This window comes from Microcaecilia unicolor, chromosome 9 (genome assembly GCF_901765095.1).
Source record: "Microcaecilia unicolor chromosome 9, aMicUni1.1, whole genome shotgun sequence".
Lineage (NCBI taxonomy): Eukaryota > Metazoa > Chordata > Amphibia > Gymnophiona > Siphonopidae > Microcaecilia > Microcaecilia unicolor.
This window is the reverse complement of record NC_044039.1, coordinates 26,764,020-26,784,827: the sequence shown is the minus strand read 5'-3', so window position 1 is coordinate 26,784,827 and position 20,808 is coordinate 26,764,020. Positions and strand designations below refer to the sequence as shown.

At 45.5% G+C, this 20,808-nt stretch overlaps 1 protein-coding gene across 1 annotated transcript in view; it reads right to left on the bottom strand.

Moving 5' to 3' along the window:
* LOC115477792 (NUAK family SNF1-like kinase 1) overlaps positions 1 to 6,015 on the bottom strand; it is a 51,465-nt gene extending 45,450 nt beyond the window's left edge. The window contains 1 exon segment of the mRNA XM_030214875.1: positions 5,931 to 6,015. Coding sequence (XP_030070735.1) covers positions 5,931 to 6,015 — 85 coding nt within the window.
* Positions 6,016 to 20,808: the final 14,793 nt, after the last annotated feature.

Here is a 20,808-nt window from a genome sequence, read left to right as displayed (position 1 = left end):
GTTTGGGAGGTGTAGATTGAGGTGTGTTCGCGATGACATTGTTCTATTTCTAATTGGGAGGTCAATCAGGTTGTTCATATAACTGAGGGATTCTCCTGATATGATCTTATGGATAATTGTATGGACCTTGAAGTATATTCTCTCTTTGATGGGGAGCCAGTGAAGCCTCTCTCGAAGGGGTGAGGCGCTTTCAAATCTTGACTTGCCAAATATAAGTCTGGCTGCCGTGTTCTGATTTCTTACTCTGAATGAAGGTTCGCAATTGTACAGGATTATAAAATACATATGAAGCTTCTCGCATCGGCATTTCGTATTTGCAAGGAAATCTGAGAAAAAGTTTTGCTCCAAGAGCAACAGACACCTGTTTCACAGCAAGAAACGGTTTCATACATTCCTGTTTTGTTTCGTTTTTTTTACATACATATGCAAATATTCTAACCTTATAACCAAGAAATTCAACATTCTGTAAATGAAATGCAAATGAGTCACCAAGTCTTTATCTTGAGCAAACATAAATGATACAATTAAAGTTGCATTCTCAGTCACAAAATCCCCAGAAGTTTCCGAAAGACCTGTGACATCAAATGTGGAAACCTCAGGTTGTAAAGGCCTCTCCCGATCCTTAACTAATGGCAATATAATAATAAATGTTATTCAAGGAAGGCATCGTAGTTTCCGGAAATTTCAAAACTTCTTTTAAATACTTATTAAAAACTTCCCCTAGGTGCCATGGAAAACACACGTGGAAAATTTAAAATACGCAAGTTCAAAGACCTAGCTTTTTTTCCCCCATAATCTCCAAACAACGATGAATTGCCAGTTTATCAGCTACCAGGGATGACTGAGTATCGTTAATGTTTTTAAACTCTTGGTCCAAAGTCTCCATTTTTACTTTGTGAACTTGACTCAGGGCCCCTTTGACCAAGTTACGGCAAAAGGGGGCCTGCGATGGGGTCGGCGCATGTTTTGGACGCATGCCGAGGCCCCCTTTTACTGCAGCTGGTAAAAGGCTATTCTTTCTTTTCTGCAGGAAATGACCGCGCGGCAAGTAAAACACTTGCTAAGTGGCCATTTTGGGGGAGGGGGAGCCCTTGGGTGGCGGTAAGGCTTCCCGTGCTAACTCGGCGGTACAAAAATAAATATATTTTTGTAGTGCGGCGTGCTGGGGGTGGGAAGTACCACCGGGCTGCTGTGGTAGCCCGCGATACTTACTGTTTAACGAGCGGTAAGCCCACGTTGTGCTTCCCGCTGCTTTGTAAAAGGGGCCCTCAGACTCTATCAGCTGCGATTTAGCCAATGTTAAGAGTAGCGAATTGTGAAAACACTGCACAAAATTTGTGCATAGAATCCACTGCAAGCCATACTTCTTTCAAGGTGATATCTAAAGGCTTAACCCAGTGGTTCTCAAACCTGGTCCGGGAGGAACCACAGCCACTCAGGTTTTCAGGAGATCCACAATGAATATTCATGAGAGGGAGTTGCATGTACTGCCTCCACTGCATGCAAATCTCTTTCATGAATATTCATTGTGGATAGCCTGAAAACCTGACTGGCTGGGGTTCCTCCTGGACCAGGTTTGGGAACCACTGGCTTAACCAAAGGAAGAACAATAAATAATGACAAAGGAGCCACAGTACCTCCTCTTTCTGCTTCCTGTGCAGATGGAACTCCTGGTCTCCCTACTCCTTTATGCTCCAGCACTGCTCTCCCTTGAGTTGGGGCCGTCATTTAAGCCCTCTCCTGCATCTAACTCTCAATCGGGACCCAAAGTGCTGGTGGCAGAGGTGGAATAACTCGGCTCAGCGACACAGTGCTGTCCAGTGGCGTAGCAGTCTCTGCCCATGCAGCAGGAACACCCGAATCAGGCTGAGAAGCTTAACCATACTGCTCTATAGAGCCCTGTCCTGATGGCAACAGAGTGGGAGTCCATGTGGGAGAGAGGTTTCTCCTAAACTGTACTGTTCCCTCGGGTTTTTGCAGCCCAAACGCATAACCCTGCATGTTTTAGCATTAAATCTTAGCTGCCAAATTCTGGACCAATTTTGAAGCTTCGCTAGGTCCTTCCTCATGTTATCCACACCCTCAGAGGTGTCTAGTCTGTTGCAGACTTTGGTATCATTGGCAAAGAGGCAAATCCCAGAGAGCCCTAGAAAGGCATGTGAATTCTAAAATGGCAATTATGCAAGTAATTGCCATTACAGAATACTACAGTTACGCTAATAACTTTGGGCGCAAGCAACTACGCTAACTCAATGGCTGGTGTAAATCTCATGCCTAACTGTTGTCAGACGCGCAACTGATAGCATTGTATAACCTGCGCACTTAAGTGCTAGGCAGACCTCCTTACCCATCCATGCCCCTCCCAAGTCTACCCCCCCCCCCCCCCCATGCAGTTGTGGGCTATGGATTTGATATGCTCAATTTGTGGAATACCAACTAAGGGCAGTCAGACATGTGACTGCAAATTAGTGCAAATTAGTATCAATTAACACTAATTAAGGCCAATTACTGGTTAACATTAATTAGCAGCTAATTTTACAATTAAGTTACATGCACAACTGACAGTATTCTATAACTTATGAAATCAACTTTGTGCGCTAAGGATTAGATTCTATATATCACACCTAAAAAAATCCACACCAAAATGAAATACGCCACAGCTGTCTGTTGAAGCGTTCAGTGGTCCTTTTACTAAGTTGCGCTGAAAAATGAGATACGCTAGTGTAAGCATGTGTTTTTGGTGCGTGCATATCCATTTTTCAGCATGCCTGTAAAAAAAGGCCTTTTAAAAATTTTTGCCAAAAATGGACGTGCGGCAAAATAAAAACTGGCGCGCGCCCATTTTGGTTCTGAGACCTTACCGCCAGCCATTGACTTAGCGGTAAGGTCTCTCACGTTAATCATGTGGCAATCACCTTTGCGCATCAAGTCGGAGTTACCGCTCAATTTTCGCTGCGCGCCAGAAAATAAAATACATATTTTCTGGCCCTCATAGCAGACACATATCAAAAATGAAACTACCGCACGGGCCATGCGGTAGCCGGACGGTAACTCATAATTGACACGCGTTGGGCACGTGTAGGCACCTTCTCGGCTTAGTAAAAGGGCCCCTCAAATAAGAGCAACTCGTTTTTGATGTCGTAAAAGGGAAAGCAGTAGCAGTTGTTTGTTTTGTTTGATGTTGTTTTATCATTTTCAGTGTATGTATTGTGTGTTTTAATTGATGTTTATGTTTTTTATGTATGGATTTTTGCAAACCTCCTAGAAGTTAGGTGGTGTATAAATTTTCAAAATAAATAAATAATGCAGAGGTTTTACAGCTGCCATGCATTCATTTTAACCATTAACCAGTGGCGTACCAAGGGGGGGGGCGGTGGGGGCGGACCGCCCCGGGTGCACGCCGCTGGGGGGGGGGGGGGTGCCGCGCGCCTGTCGGCTCTTCGTTTTCATGCTCCCTTTGCCCCGTAACAGGTTACTTCCTGTTCCGGGGCAGAGGGAGCATGAAAACGAAGAGCCGGCAGGCGCGCGGCACCCCCCCCCCCCAGCGGCGTCACGCTGTTCCAGGGGGGGGCGCTGCACCCAGGGGGCGGGGCACATCGGCAATCCGCCCTGGGTGTCAGCCCCCCTAGGAACGCCACTGCCATTAACTAGCAGCAACTGCAAATACTTATGACAGATTAGTAAATGGGGCCAGTCACCGGTGACATTTTTCAACCTGGGCTCTTTTCAGAATAGTTTTGCTCAAGTAGCATCAGTACTCTGAAGCGCCTCAAATTTCAAGGCAATTTCTCAAATGTATAAAATGGGCTGTACCAGCTAGCAAAGCATGCATCTTTACAGAATAGTAACAGATGCGCATATTACAAGGCGCATTTACATGTACCAGCTTATGCCTGCATTGATGGTACGCTGAAACCCTCTGCTCGATGTGCAGCAGCGGCTAAGAATGCAAATAGAATGTTAGGTATTATTAGGAAAGGAAAGGAAAACCAAACTGAGAATGTTATAATGCCTTTGTCTCCATGGTGCGACTGCACCTCGAATACTGTATGCAATTCTGGTCACCGCATCTCAAAAAAGATATAGTGGAATTAGAAAAGGTACAGAGAAGAGCGCCGAAAATGATAAGGCGGTTGGGATGACTTCTCTATGAGGAAAGGCTAAAGCGGCTAGGGCTCTTCAGCTTGGAGAAAAGATGCCTGAGTGAAGATATGATTGAAGTCTATAAAATAATGAGTGGAGTGGAACTGGTAGATGTGAATCGCATGTTTACGCTTTCCAAAAATACTAGGACTAGGGGACACACAAGAAGCTACTAAATAGTAAATTTTAAACGAATCGTAAAAATATTTCTTCACTCAACGAGTAATTAAACTCTGGAATTTGTTGCCAGAGAATGTGGTAAAAGCAGTTAGCTCAGCAGGGTTTAAAAAAAAAGGTTTGAATAATTTCCTAAAAGAAAAGCCCATAAGCCATTATTAAGAAGGACATGGGGAAAATCCACTGCATATTCTAGGATAAGAAGACTAAAACAGGTTTTACTATTCTAGGATCTTGACAGGTACTTGTGACCTGGATTGGCCACTGTTGGAAACAGGATACTGGGCTTCATGGACCTTCAGTCTGCCCCGGTATGGCAATGCTTATGCTCTTATGACCTAGTGTAAGCTGTCACGCCCAACTATCTGCACGCCAAAGCAGCTTTGTGCTACTATTCTAGAACAAGTTAGGCACGCCTTAATGCTATTATAGAACTGGCACTAAGTCGACTTCCTTGCTGAACCTACATTTAGGCACCAATTTAGAGAATTGGCCCCTAACTCCCAAATTCTATAAAAAGCGCTAAAAATTGTTTGCACAAATTTGGGCATGTGCCCAATTTGCATATGCAATTTAATTGACTAATGAGCTAATTAGCACCAATAATTAGCTTGTTTAAGCAATTATTGGCACTAGTTAGATTTAATGGAAAAGTACATGCGTAAATTTAGGTGCCGGATCCATGCCTAAATGTTATGCACGAGTCAAAAAGGGGGACGTGGAAATGGGAGGGGGGGGGGGTCATGGGTAGATTGGGGACATTCCTAGGATTTACATACATAATTATAGAATAAGGGAGGTCTCCGTCTAATTTAAGCATGAGGATTTGCACCACGTTTCAGTTGGTAGAAATGGCCACGCTTAAAAGTTAGGCGCGATTCCCGAGCACACTATTCTGTAAACCGCACCTAATTTTAAGCATCATTTATAGAATAGTGGGGCGTTTTGGCACCAGTTCTAGCCCTAAGTGTTTTAGTGATGCCCTTGGGGCAATGCACAGAGTATGTCTGAACGTTTTTATGGACAAATGTATTCTACTAATGCAGGTGTGATGCTGAAACATGGCCATGTTGTGCTTTATGTACTTCTGTGTTTATATAAATATTTTTTTATGCAATCACTTATCTCTTAATAAATTACCTTTCTTTGTACTTTGACACTTACTAGTTCATACGGCTTTCTGGTTTTATCTATGGTACTTGCTCTCCTCCACCTTTTGTTTGTTCAGTGCCTGAATCTCTTTTTCTGGTTTTAATCCATGATGAATATACATGAGGTAGGTTTACATACTGTGAAATCAATGTATGCAAAACCACTACCAATCTACATTCATTATGGATATCCTGAGAGCCAAACTGGCTCAGTGCATCTCCAGGACTGGGTTGAGACCCACCACACTTGAATCACTGGAAATGTGAAGGGAAATTCTATAACTGGGGGCCCACGTTTATGCATCCTTTGTACATTTAAATTAACTGTATACTTGCACTTACACATGTAACTACTGGCAGGATGCCTAATAATGGACCTGTAATTTAATTTTTATAGTTCTATCAGTACTCTGGAGTGTACACCATCCAGGCCAGGTGATTTGCAACTCTTTAGTTTACCAATTTGCCCTATTACATCTTCTGATTTTACAGACATTTGTTTCAGTTCCTCCAACTCATCACTGATAGATGTCATTTCTGGCATGGGTATCACATCTGCCTGTGGTGAAAACTGAAGCAAAAGAATTCATTTAATCTCTCTGCTATGGCCTTGTCCTCCCTGAATGCCTATTTTCCCCCTTGATCATCTAGTAGTCCAACTAATTCTCTTATTACATTGTGCTTTGAAAATACGTAAAAAAGTTTTACAAGTTTTTTTTTTTTAACTTTTACCTCTGAGCCAAGCTTCTTTTAAAGTCTCTCATTGCCTTCCTTATCAGTGAAAAGCATGGGTGGGCAATGGGTGGGGCTCTAACTTATGCACGTAACTTACAGAATAGAGTATGCTACACGTATTCGTGCTGCATTCATGTGACTGCAATTATGCCAGGTCTATGGCTGGCACAACTGTGGGTGTGCAGATATAATGTGTACCATGTGATGAGGCAGGCTCATCTCCACAGAAAGGGCTCTGGGACATAGATACAAGGGAGAGAAGGAAGACCCGGGATGCTCTCAGAGAGAATGGAACAGGGTAGGTAACTCCTTCAGGAGTACAGCTGAACTTACCCCGGGTGTTCACTAGGGACATGCCTGGGAATAAGCCCAGTTTCTTGGGTAAAGAAACAATATACAAACTTAGATTGTGAGCCCTCCTGGGCCAGAGAAATATCCAGTGTACCTGAATGTAACTCACCTTGAGCTACTACTGAAAAAGGTGTGAGCAAAATCTAAATAAATAAATAATAAATAAATAAATAATATGGGATGTCTCCTCTCAGAGGAAGGGGAGGGGAGGAGCATTCAGACGCCCAGCTGAAAACCAGACAGAGGTGAGAAAGGAGGAGGAGGAGTGAGCATGGCAGGAAAGGAGTTGAGGTCATGGACAGCCTGGAAGCAGGGACCCCCCAGCCCTGAAGCAAAAGGTATTGAAATGGAATGGGAGACCTCATGAAGCACAATTCAAGGTACTGAAAAAGGCAGCTGTGGGAGGCCATAGGGAGATCAGAGCTGCAGAGTGGAACGTAAGCTGCCAACCCTTCTATAGTGGAAGGGCAGACTGCTGTAAGGAGATTGTTTGAACATTTGAACTGGACACCCCTGTTTGAATTATTGGACTGTGCATTTTTGCTTTCTTGTGTTTGCTGGACCTATTGGAATACTTTGCTGGCTGAAATAAAGAGGAAAAACCTGGACCGAATCAGTTTACGGCTCTGACCTGGACTTGGGGAAAATACAAAGCTGGGAGTGTGGAGCAACTGCCCGGAGGGCTGAAAGAGCCCAGGACCCAGGGTTATCACAGCCAATAGTGGGTTACTTTAGTATTCTATAATGGAATATAGGTACCCACATACCATTCTAGAACAGGCTATTGCCCTCTATGACTGATGCCAGTAACACAAGATTTCGATCAGAAATACTCTACTCTTACAATTAGCCAAATTTTTGAATTATCGTTCTATAATGCTTTTACATTCTTGATCCCTGTCATGCTAATTGATTCACTTGAAATCTATGAGGGTGAATGTACTTGGTAAACATGGGAATGAGTTTATTTATTTGTTACATTTGTATCCCACATTTTCCCACCTCTTTGTAGGTTCAATGTGGCTTACATAGTGCCGGAGAGCAGTTGCAGACTCCGGTGTAAACAATACAAGGTGAAGTTGTAGTAGGGTTCGGTTCATGTGGTAGAACCAAATAGAGGAATCGTTCGACGGGAGAGTCGGTGATGGCCATTACGAACTTTTAAGTTGTTGTGCGCAGAGATCAGGCAATTACGTTGGATCTCTAGGGTATGCCTTTTTAAACAGGTGGGGGTCTTGAGTGTCTTTCTCAAGTGCAGATGATCGTAAATGGTTTTCAAGTCTTTGGGTAGTGTGTTCCACAGTTGTGTGCTGATGTGGGAAAAACTGGATGCGTAAGTTGATTGTATTTGAGTCCTTTGCAGCTTGGGTAGTGTAGATTTAGGTACGTTCGTGTGATACGGATAAGTTTCTAGCTGGTAGGTCGATTAAGTCTGTCATGTAATCTGGTGCTTCACCGTATATAATTTTGTGAACCATAGTACAGATTTTGAAGGCAATGCGTTCTTTGATTGGGAGCCAGTGTAGTTTTTCGCGAAGGGGTTTTGCGCTTTCAAATCGTGTTTTTCCGAAGATGAGTCTTGCAGCCGTGTTTTGTGCAGTCTGAAGTTTCTTTAGGATTTGTTCTTTGCATCCTGCGTAGATTCCATTGCAGTAGTCAGCATGGCTCAGTACCATCGATTGTATCAGGTTGCAAAATGTTTCCCTCGGGAAGTATTGTTTCACATGTTTGAGTTTCACATTGAGTAGAACATTTCTTTGTTATGGATTTTACTTGGTTTTCTAGTGCAATGTTGCGGTCCAGTGTAACGCTGAGGATTTTCAGGCTGTCTGAGACAGGGAAGGTGTGGTCTGGGGTGTTGATAGTTGTGGGATTGTCCTTGGTGTGTTGGGATGAAAGGATAGACAGTGAGTTATTGAGTTTTAGTTGAAATGCATTTGCCCAAGAGTCCATGGTATTCAAGCCAGTCTTGACTTCGTTAGCCGTTTCTGTCAGTGTGGATCTGTAAGGGATGTATATAGTGACATCGTCTGCATAGATGAAAGGGTTAAGACCTTGGTTGGATAAGGCCTTGGCTAGTGGGGTCATCATTAGGTTGAAGAGGATCGGGGATAGCGGTGAGCCTTGTGGTACTCCGCAATCTGCTTTCCACGGTGATGATATGTTTGATTTTGACTCTACCTGATACGTTCTTGTGGTTAGGAAACCCTTGATCCAGTTAAGTATGTTGCCAGCAATCCCGAATTGTCAAGTAATCTTATTAATATGTTATGGTTTACCATGTCGAATTGGAGGAGGAGGATGTTGTTTCCTATTGCTATTTCCCGCTTGAATTGGCTAGTAGAGTGAGTAGTATGTTTCTGTGCTGTGTACGGGCGAAAGCCAGACTGTGATTCGTGTAATATTGAGAATTGTTTATATAGTCTGTTAGTTGTTTGGCTACCATACTTTCCATCAGTTTGACTGACAGCGGGATGGATGCTACTGGTCAGTAGTTGGTGATTTCATTTGCTTTTTGGTGGTGTCCTTCGGTATCGGGGTGTTGTAGAATATTACTCTTTTCCTTCGGGAAGAGACCTTGAGTTAGGTGGGCTTTTGAAAGCAAAACAGCATATAAACATTTATCTGCAGGAGTGGGGGTGGTGGTGGGGGGGGGGGGGCAGTTCAAGTGCATTTGCAAAAACATGGACTGATGAGACAAAGTCAGCACGGATTTAGTGAAGGGAAGTCTTGCCTCACCATCTAATGCATTTTTTTGAGGGGGTAAGCAAACATGTGGACAATGGGGAGCCGGTTGATATTGTATATCTGGATTTCAGAAGGCGTTTGACAAAGTGCCGCACGAAGACTCCTGAAGAAATTGCAGAGTCATGGAATCGGAGGTAGGGTATTATTATGGATTAGAACTGGTTGAAAGATAGGAAGCAGAGAGTAGGATTGCGTGGCCAGTATTCTCAGTGGAGGAGGGTAGTTAGTGGGGTCCCGCAGGGGTCTGTGCTGGGTCCGTTGCTTTTTAATGTATTTATAAATGACCTAGAGATGGGAATAACTAGTGAGGTAATTAAATTCGCCGATGACACAAAATTATTCAGGGTCGTCAAGTCGCAGGAGGAATGTGAACGATTACAGAGGACCTTGCGAGACTGGGAGAATGGGCGTGCAAGTGCAGATGAAGTTCAATGTTGACAAGTGCAAAGTGATGCATGTGGGTAAGAGGAACCCGAATTATAGCTACGTCTTGCAAGGTTCCGCGTTAGGAGTTACGGATCAAGAAAGGGGATCTGGGTGTCCGTCGTCGATGATATGCTGAAACCTTCTGCTCAGTGTGCTGCTGCGGCTAGGAAAGCGAATAGATGTTGGGTGTTATTAGGAAGGGTATGGAGTCCAGGTGTGCGGATGTTATAATGCCGTTCTATCGCTCCATGGTGCGACCGCACCTGGAGTATTGTGTTCAGTACTGGTCTCCGTATCTCAAAAAAGATATAGTAGAATTGGAAAAGGTACAGCGAAGGGCGACGAAAATGATAGTGGGGATGGGACGACTTTCCTATGAAGAGAGGCTGAGAAGGCTAGGGCTTTCAGCTTGGAGAAGAGACGGCTGAGGGGAGATATGATAGAAGTGTATAAAATAATGAGTGGAATGGATCGGGTGGATGTGAAGCGACTGTTCACGCTATCCAAAAATACTAGGACTAGAGGGCATGAGTTGAAGCTACAGTGTGGGTAAATTTAAAACGAATCGGAGAAAATTTTTCTTCACCCAACGTGTAATTAGACTCTGGAATTCGTTGCCGGAGAACGTGGTACGGGCGGTTAGCTTGACGGAGTTTAAAAAGGGGTTAGATAGATTCCTAAAGGAACAAGTCCATAGACCACTATTAAATGGACTTGGAAAAATATCCGCATTTTTAAGGTATAACTTGTCTGGAATGTTTTACGGTTTGGGAGCGTGCAGGTGCCCTTGGACCTGGATTTGGCCACTGTCGGTGACAGGATGCTGGGCTAGATGGACCTTTGGTCTTTCCCAGTATGGCACTACTTATGTACTTATGGATACTTTCCCACACAAATAGGCAGTGCAAAGTCTGCAGGTATTTCTATTCTTGCACGGCGGATTTTCAAACTCGCCTCCTATATGTTTTAACTCCTCCATGATGTACAAAGTTTCATCTTTAAAATCCTACTTGGAAAGATCTCGAATCATTGCTCTTTAATATTAGAATCTGTCAGAGCACACAGGGGTTCTGGACAGAAATCAATTTAAAAAAATAAAGTTATTAGTTTGTGATCCCAGCTACATTATTCAGTCATGAAGACAGAAAACTCATATAAGGTAAAACCACTGGTGGCATATTTTGATTAGACAAACTTTTTTCTACTTTACAATGTTCGGCCTGAACCAATGTTATACTTCTTTTTGAGACGTTTTCATGTATAGGGGTTTTTCTGCCCTTTCCTGTATACTTTAATCTTCATCTGGTACTTGCTGAGATACAATTCTAATATCTATGTATAGCAAGTAATACTCTCTCAAGCACGTTTATGCTACGTTATTATATAGAGGAAAAAAGAGACTTCAAATGCTCGGCATTCTCCTCTAGTTTCTCCTGTGTGAATGCCTCGCTGCACAGAGTTCACCACTTGAAAATCAATTTCTTGAATGTGAACTTCTGGCGAGCTTCTACACGAGTTAAAAACCTCTGCATAAATTGCTTTGCTAAATATTTCATACATTTTTTATATTATGTTTCTATTATCCTTTATCAATGTCTTTATTTAAAGAAGCAAAAGACACTTATCTCGTTTGTGGCTTGAACTATTAGGTACGTTCTACAGAGAGCCCCTGTTTCACCAGGCATCAGGACTCACAGCACAGCATCAGTGAAGTGAGCAAACGCACCGGAGACCGGCGCTGAAGAAGACTAAGGCTGGTGAGGGTTGGGGACCCCCGCCAACAAAGGTACCTTGCAGCAATGGCGGGGGATCGAAAGTGGCAGGGAAGGATCGGCGGGGAGGGGGGTCAAAAGTGGAGGGGGCCCGGACTAAATCTGTGGGGGCCTATGCCCCCTGGCCCCACCTAGCTACGCCCCTGGTTATATCCCATCAGACCTTCATATGCCTGATGCAGGCCAGTGGCGTTCCTTGGTCGGCTGCCACCCGGGGCGGATTGCCGCTGTGCACCCCCTTCCCCCGGGTGCAGCACGACACCCCCCCCCCCCCAGGTGCAGCGTCATCCCCCCAGCACAGCACCTCCAAGCCCCCCCCCCCCCCAGGTGCATTCTTCTTACCTGCTGGGGTGCTGGGAGCAGCCGCACAGCTGTCGTCTCCGCTGGTTCCCTGCTCCCTCTGCCCCGGAACAGGAAGTAACAGCAGAAGGAGCAGAGAACTAGCTGAGCTGACAGCCACGCAGCTGCTCCCTGCACCCCTCCTGCAGCGTGCACCCAGGGCGGACCACCCCCACCGTCCCGCCCTCGGTACGCCACTGATGCAGGCATAGCTGCCGAAATACGGTCATGCCGGGTCCTTGGAACTGTTTTTTGGATTCTGAATAAGGCCAACTTTCACTGGGATTCCGGTCCTCTTCAGTCAGTCCCTCCAGGTCCTCCCAGCTTTTTTGGCAGGAACGAAAGAAGTTCAGTACCTCTTAGTGAGATAACTCCATGGTAAGAAGTTCAGTTTGCTGGTTTAAGAGGTGTATGGCTGAGTTTCGTGCTTTGGAACAGTCAGAACTGTCCATGTGCTCCTTAGGTCTGATTCTGGCACAGCCTCCTAAATTAGTTCCAGTATGTTGACATTCCTTCCATGGGCTGCCCTTCCACAGGATGGTATTTTTATTGCTCTCCTAACAGCCACAGAAAGAAGTACCTTTTGCACTGTTACAAACTGCTCCTTAAAGGTCAGCCAAAATCAAAAGAACAAGCCTCGTTTGTGTTTAATTTTAGGTGCACATGGATTGAATAACCTTTACTTTCAATAAAATCATTCGAAGCCCAATTAGGTTGCTCAAGCAATAAAGCACAACGCATTATTTTTTTTTAAGGCCCACAGATCATCAGAAATAGCATGTTATGCAGAAATATTCTTCCATAGTCTGGCTATTGGACCAGCTTCCAACTTCTCCAAATAACAATGCCACCTGACCCACGGTTTGATACCCATTTAGGGCCAGATAGAAACAAGTATCTATCGGAAATACACTTAAGACATCTGGCTGTTAAAAGGATGCACTGCACATAATGCAAATTGCAGAAACGTACTCTAACCTCTCGACTTAACCAGATTCAGACCAACAAGCCAAGATGAATGACACGGTCACTTTCACACAGTTACTCACTGATGTGCCCACTCACACTTATAGCAGAATTCCAACCACTAGCTCGAAGGAACTATTTTTTTTAATAGTGAAAAACAGCCTGTGCAGGGTAAGGACAAAGGAAAGGGAACGGAGCTTGGTATACCGCCTTTCTGTGGTTAAAATCAAAGCTGTTTACATATTGTATACAGTACTTTATTTTGTACTTCCATTGCAGGGTGCCTATTAAAGGTGCTGGTGATTACACCTCCTTTAAAGCTATTCTATTAAAAAAGTAGGTGCCTGCTTTTTTTTTTTTTTACAAAATACTAGCATTAGTAGCTATAAATACATTTACATTTAAGGCACGATCACTTACCACAGCCCTACAGCTTGTGTAAATCTCGCACCTAGAAGTAGGCTCAGCCGGGGCCCACCCATTTTGGGCTCAGGCCCACTCAAAATTTGTTCTCTCTTAGTGTGGCTGGCGGGAATCCCCAAGCCCCACAAGCCAAAGACCTCCTCCCTGCTGAAAGAACTTACATTTTGTGCAGCCGCCGGCACTGTCCCTGAGCTGCTGCTTCCAGCCGCAGACCCCCATCCCTCCCACTCACCCACTCATGCTCAGTTTAGTGCATGCGTGAAACTGAGCACACATGGAGGCCTGGAGCTGACAGAAACGGCTTGGGGACAATGTTGGAGGCTGCTCAAGATGTAAGTTCAGTTGGCAGGGAGGAGGTCTTCAGCTGGCGGGGCTTGGGGAGGGGGGGCAGAAATTAAATCTGGATATATTCTTAGCCTTTTTGCTGTCCTAATGTTATGCGCTTGCACAGCTGGGTTAGTGGACACAATATAGCTGCTAACCAGGTAAGTGCTGGCTTGCCGAAGCTCCACCCCCAGATCGCCTCTAACCTAATCAGTTAGGGATTGGCCACTAAGCGGAGATATTCAGTGTCACTACCTGGTTAATTGCTGTGGAATATCGGAGGCCGGCCAGCTCAGCGCAGTTTAACCAGGCAGGGGCCTCTCCTGCTTGGTTAAACAATTTGAATATTGACCCCTATGTTTCTCTTTTCCATTATTGGTCACTTGGATATCAGTGGCATAGCTAGGTGGGGGCCAATGGGGGCCTGGGCCCCTGGTTTTGCTGGCAAGGGTCCCAACTCCCGCCAGCAGAAGTATTGTTCAGCGCCGTCTCCGGTGTCGCTGAGTGGCCTGCCCTGCTCTGTCTTCCCCTCATGTCCGGCACGCTCCTTTTAGTGAAACTGGCATGCTCCATTCACTAAAGGAGTGTGCAGGTCATGAGGGGAAGACAGAGCAGGGCGGCAACATGGCGGCGCCGGAGACCGGCACTGATAACACGTCAGCTGGTGTGATTTGTGACCCCCGCCAGCCAAGGTATTTGCTTCGGCAGTGGGTGAGGTGCACAGGCGGCAGCGAGCGGTGGGGGGCGGTGTGGCGGCAGGGTGGCAGAGCAAAATGTGCCCCTCCCCCACCTCAGGCTCTGGTCCCCTCCCACCGCAAGGTCTGGCTACGCCCCTGCTTGATATACTGCCTTACGAGCGAACACACAAAGTGGTTTATAGACTAATGTGAGCAGGAAAAAAGGGCCATCAACGAACAGGACAAAATAGAGAAACCAAGGAGAAGAGTGGAAGACAGTCAAGGAGCAGGCCCAGATCCCTCAATGTACAGCCAGTTCTACAAAAATCCCATCAAGAGCTTTTTTAAAAAAGATAAGTCTTCAAGCCTATGTGTCTTTATAAATTAGTTTGCAAATGGGTGCCCTTTTGTTCTTCTTACATAAAATTACCCTCTAAGGAAAACAAACTGAAAGAGGAGGGGCCATAATTTGATGGTGGAAGAGGGGGGGAGAATGCGCCTCAGAGGAAATACGAAGAAACACTTTTTTTTTTTTTGTGGAGAGGATGGTGGGTGCTTTGCCATATATCAATCTTCCAGTTTTCACAGGAATTTTCATTTGGGTTTTCACATGCCATTGGCAGGCAGGACAGGCCTCTCTATAGGATTTGTAACAGCACTCTGTCAGTTTTCCTTGGCAGCCCTTCGCCAGTGGTTTATTCCAGTATGAAACAGCACACTTTGTGGAAAAACTTGCTCAGTCCTACTGCTTGGTCAGTCATCACTAGATCATTTTCTTAAGGCTAGGGCTTGCAATATGCTGAAACACTCTTAGGCTAGTTAAATGGTCTCAACTACTGGCTTTATTTCCCAGCACTGCAACAATAAGAAGTGGGTATCTACCCAGGTAAACCCCTCCAGTTCCTTGAGAGATCATAGAGACTTATACAACAGCTAGCATGACCCAACACAAAGGTGAGCTGTAGAGGGCAACGGTAACCAAATGGCAAGGAAAAATGAATTTTGGCCCCCTGATATTCAACTGGCGGCAGCGAGTGCTTTGCGCTATTCCCAGATATTCAATGCCAGGCCCTGTCCGGGCCTCCTCACTGAAAATCCATTTTTGTTTTTGAGCCGGCTAACACATAGCCGGCTAAGTCAATATTCAGACCTTGACCGCATAGGCCAAACCGCTTAAAGATAGGACTGCTTACTTATGTGGCCTGATTTAAGTGGTTTACTTAGGCAGTGAAGGGCAGAATATCGGCACTTAACCCGATTCCGCTCCAGAATGCCCACAAGTTAGCCGCTTTTGAATTCAGCGGACGGGTCATTTTCAGTAAAGATAACTGTGTAAGTGCCACCACTGAAAATGACCCGATAGCCAAGAACAAGCTATTCAGTGGCGTTCCTAGGGCGGGGGGCGGTCCACCCCGGGTGCACGCCGCTGGGGGGGTGCCGCGCGCCTATCCGTCGTTCGTTCCATGCTCCCTCTGCCCCGGAACAGGGAGAGGAAGTAGCCTGTTCCGGGGCAGAGGGAGCATGGAACAGGCGCGCGCGCGGCACTCCCCCTCCCCAGCGGCGTGCACCTGGGCGGGGGGTTCTTTCGCGGGGGGGGGTGTCCTTTCGCCGAGGGGGGATCGCATTGGCGATCCACCCCGGGTGTCAGCCCCCCTAGGAACGCCACTGAAGCTATTTAACCCATTGGCGGCCATTTCCGGCCAGTTAAATCATTTTAAATATTGGCCACCAGATTCCACATTGATTTGGTTTCAAACATGCAGTTTCCATAATGGGAAGAGAAATGAAGCGATTGGGTCTGTGAACCTCGAAACTCACAGACGGCCCCCACAACGTTCAGTACCCATCATAATCACGGACTGATGACATCTGAAGAAAATCAGAGCTGCAAAGCCTTCCTTTGCCAGGGTCCCCTTAGACCTTAACCAATAAAACAAATATATTTTCTGTGGCAAAACAGTCTAGCTATGTTCCCAAGTAGTTTCCTGTTTTGTTAACTTTGCTTTGACTTTTGAGTGAAATACATTTTTCGTTGTTTTCTTATGATAACACCCAGCCGTTCAACACTGTTATTCTAGAGGCTAGTTATTAGTGATAAAACAAGTCCAAACTATCTACTGCTTCCAGTTTGACATACCCCACCCATCTCGGATTTCCTTGAGTTGATTATGATTAAACACCTAAATATCAAGCCTGCTAAATAAACCTTGCAAAATGTTGTAACTATATGTAGTTCCTCCTTCTCCTCCTCCTCTCCCCCGGCTGTTCAGGCCATGCAAACATTCACTTTTCATGCAAGGGTTCTTCCCCGGGGGCCTCCCAGTGTCTTTGCTGTTTCTCAGATTTAATAACCGGTTAGCACAAACATTTTGTGGTTCTCCGAGAACCTGACACTTTACTTGAGGTTTAAAGCAGGTAATTACATCTTCCAGTTATTTCAGTATGCATCCAGAACATAACTAGTTACAGTTTTAAACATCAACCTCTATCTTTCCTTTAGTTTGGCTTGTACAGCTATGCCTGAAATTTGCAACAAGGTCCCTGCAGAAGTCTCACAAGGCCGCCACAGTGGTTGAAGTCTCGGTAGCCATTTCGAAGTAGGGCCAGCAGCGAGCAGGTCTGTGGCAGCGCTGGGCAGGAAAGAGTGGGATTCTTTCCCGCACCGAAGACTCAAAGAGGCCACTAGACCACCAGAACGTGATGATATGGTACGTGAGGGGAGGAGAGCACCCTGAGCCCCACCTGCCAGCAAAACCGGACAAACGGGCAGGCTGGATAAGCCTGCCCGGATGCCCTGTGGTGCCTCCAAAAAGAGAACATGTCTGGGGAAACCCAGACATATGCTAACCCCCAAACCCACCTCCCCACTCCCCCCGTTTTCTATTTCTGTTGATGGCTCTCTCATTCTCCCTGTCTCCTCAGCTCGAAACCTTGGATCATCTTTGACCCTTCTCTCTCCTTCTCTGATCATATCCAGCAGATTGCCAAGACCTGTCGTTTCTTTCTTTACAACATCCGTAAAATTCGCCCCTTTCTTTCCGAGCACTCTACCAAAACCCTCGTCCACACGCTTGTCGCCTCTCGTTTAGACTACTGCAATCTGCTTCTTGCTGGCCTCCCACTTAGTCACCTCTCCCCTCTCCAATCGGTTCAAAACTCTGCTGCCCGTCTCGTCTTCCGCCAAGGTCGCTTTACTCATACTACCCTCTCCTCAAGTCGCTTCACTGGCTCTCTATCCATTTTCGCATCCTGTACAAACTTCTTCTACTAACCTATAAGTGTACTCACTCTGCTGCTCCCCAGTATCTCTCCACAGTCGTCCTTCCCTACACCCCTTCCCGTGCACTCCGCTCCATGGATAAATCCTTCTTATCTGTTCCCTTCTCCACTACTGCCAACTCCAGACTTCGCGCCTTCTGTCTCGCTGCACCCTACGCCTGGAATAAACTTCCTGAGCCCCTATGTCTTGCCCCATCCTTGGCCACCTTTAAAATCTAGACTGAAAGCCCACCTCTTTCACATTGCTTTTGACTTGTAACCACTCGCCTCCACCTACCCTCCTCTCTTCCTTCCGTTCACATTAATTGATTTGATTTGCTTACTTTATTTATTTTTTGTCTATTAGATTGTAAGCTCTTTGAGCAGGGACTGTCTTTCTTCTATGTTTGTGCACCTGCGTACGCCTTGTAGCGCTATAGAAATGCTAAATAGTAGTAGTAACCCTACCTGTTTCTCTCTCGTGTCTCTTCAGCACCATCCAGCATTACCTACTATCTCTTTCTGTGTCTCTTCTCCCTAATCTGGCGTTACCCGTTTTCTGTCTCTTCTCCTCCATCATTACCTCATCTCTTTTCTCTGCTTTCCCCCTTTCTCCCAACCCAGCATCACCGCTTTCTCATCTCCCCTACTTCCCGCCCACTCACCCTCTTGTAGTGTTGCGTCGAAGGTGCAGGCCGGAAGCAGTCAGCATTAAAAGCAACGCAAGACAGCCAGAAGTAGCCTTCTTCAAGCGCCACCGCTAACTCTGTCAGTCACGCCCCCTCTGATCTAAACTTTCTGTGCAGAGGGAGTGACCGGCAGAGACAGCAGCAGTGTGTGGAGGAACCTGGTCCCATGCGTCTTTGTATTGCTGTTAATGCTGCTGTCAACCCGGGAAGACAAAGTCCCTGCAGCGGTGCCAGCAGAAGAGAAGGAAAGGTGGCAGTTGGGGCTGGGGAGGCATAGAGGGGCATAATCGAACAGAAACGCCTATCTCCATGGGCGTTTATCTCCGAGAACGGGTCCGTGAAGGGGCGAACCGAACCGTATTTTGGGAAAAAATAGACGTCCATTTTATTCGACAATTTGTGAGCTGGGCGTTTTTGGTTTTCAGCGATAATGGAAAATGAAAGCGCCCAGCTTAAAAACGAATAAATCCAAGGCATTTGTTCGGGGGGGCCAGGATTCGTAGTGCACTGGTCCCCCTCACATGCCAGGACACCAACCGGGCACCCTAGGGGGCACTTTTACAAAACAAAAAAAATGGTAAAAGAGCTCCCAGGTGCATAGCACCCTTCCCTTGTGTGTTGAGCCCCCCAAATCCCCTCAAAACCCACTGCCCACAAGTCTACACCATTACTATAGCCCTAAGGGGTGAAGGGGGGCACCTACATGTGGGTACAGTGGGTTTGGGGGGTTGGACGACTAATAAGCATTAAGCAGCACAATTGTAACAGGTAGGGGGGGATGGGCCTGGGTCCACCTGCCTGAAGTCCACTGCACCCCCTAACAACTCCTCCAGTGACCTGCATACTGCTGCCAGGGAGGTGGGTATGACATTTGAGGGTGAAAATAAAAAGTTGTGAAACATCATTTTTGTGGTGGGAGGGGGTTAGTGACCACTGGGGGAGTCAGGGGGGTCATCCCCGATTCCCTCCAGTGGTCATCTGGTCATTTAGGGCACTTTTTGGGGCCTTATTCGTGAAAAAACAGGGTTCAGGAAAAGTGTCCTAAATTCTAGCTAAAAACGCATACTTTTTTCCCATTATCGGTGAAATGCGCCCATCTTTGTTCGGCAGATAACCACGCCCCAGTTCCGCCTTCGCCACACCTCTGACACGCCCCCATCAACTTTGTCCGCATCGCGACGACGGAGTGCAGTTGAAAACGTCCAAAAATCGGCTTTCGATTATACCGCTTTATTCGTTTTTGTGAGATAAACGTCCATCTCCCGATTTAGGTCGGAACTTGGGCGTTTTTCTCGTTCGATTATAAGCAGGTTAGCCTCCCCAAGCCTCTTCTACAGGGCGCCTATGATTACGCCCATAAAATACTAGAAGAAATCATGAGTAAAACAAAACCACTGAGAAATGAATATGCATATTTTAAAAGGATGCATGTAAATCACGACTCTGCCTGCAGTTTGTACAAACTCCACCCCAGAATACGCCTAACGCCATCGTCACGTACACGTACGTCATTCTGCAAATACTTGTACTGGTGGGGTAGATTTTATAAGAGGCTTTTACACAATATATTGGCATATATATGTGTGTGTGAAAAATTCCTTTGTAATTTTCCCTTGCATTGCTGGGCTACGTTTGAGAAACAGAGGCTTAAATTGTGAGTGAGCGCATTCTTGCTTTCAAGACTTTAAGCTTCAGTCCACCCAATATTCAGCTTGCAGCAGAAAGTGGCGTCTGAGCCGCTCACGGTCTGAACTGACTTCATATATTCATTTGCTCTGGGACCAATATGACCACCAGTAAGTCCTGTGTTAAAAAATGACCAGGTCACTGTTATTTGTAACACAGTTTAATTGCTTACAATCTGTTTGCTTGTTAAGCTCAATTTTCTCTTTCACAGAAGAAATAACTCTTCTGTTTGGGTAGATAGATAGATAGAAGATAGATAGATAGATAGATAGATAGATAGATAGATAGATAGATAATAGATAGATAGATAGATAGATAGATAGATAGTAGATAGATAGATAGATAGATAGATAGATAGATAGATAGATAGATAGATAGATGTAAAACAAAAAAAAAGGTTAAATGTTTCTTAGAGAAAAACCAGTACCAACACACTGACACGAAGAATGGAACCTCTTACAATATTTAACTTTTTCTACAATTAATTAGTTCCAGATGGGATGGTTTTAAAGTAGGTTACTGCATAAAAAAGGTTCTTTTTCTGTTCTTAAAAATGTAATATATGGGGACCTAGGGTGTTCATGAAAGGTGAATGCTGCTCTGGGAGTGAAATTTATGCGCTGGAAATTCTGGCCTCGTCCGTTGAAACGAATCTGTTCTATTTAGAGTCGGCTGTCACTTCAAAAGAGCTTGTCCCCCTTTGCCAATTACCATCACGGCTGAGAAGACAGAATTTCTCCTAACTGAGAATTAAAGGTCTTTACTTGACTTTCCAATAACTGGCAAAAACAACTTCCATTTCTATTGGGTTTCAAAAAAAAAAAAAAAAAAAGATAATATGCATAAAGGAATCCTGTGCAGAAGGAATGGATCCTCAGAAGCTTAGCCGAAATTGGGTGGCGGAGCAGGTGGGGAGAAGAGGGGTTGGTGGTTGGGAGGCGAG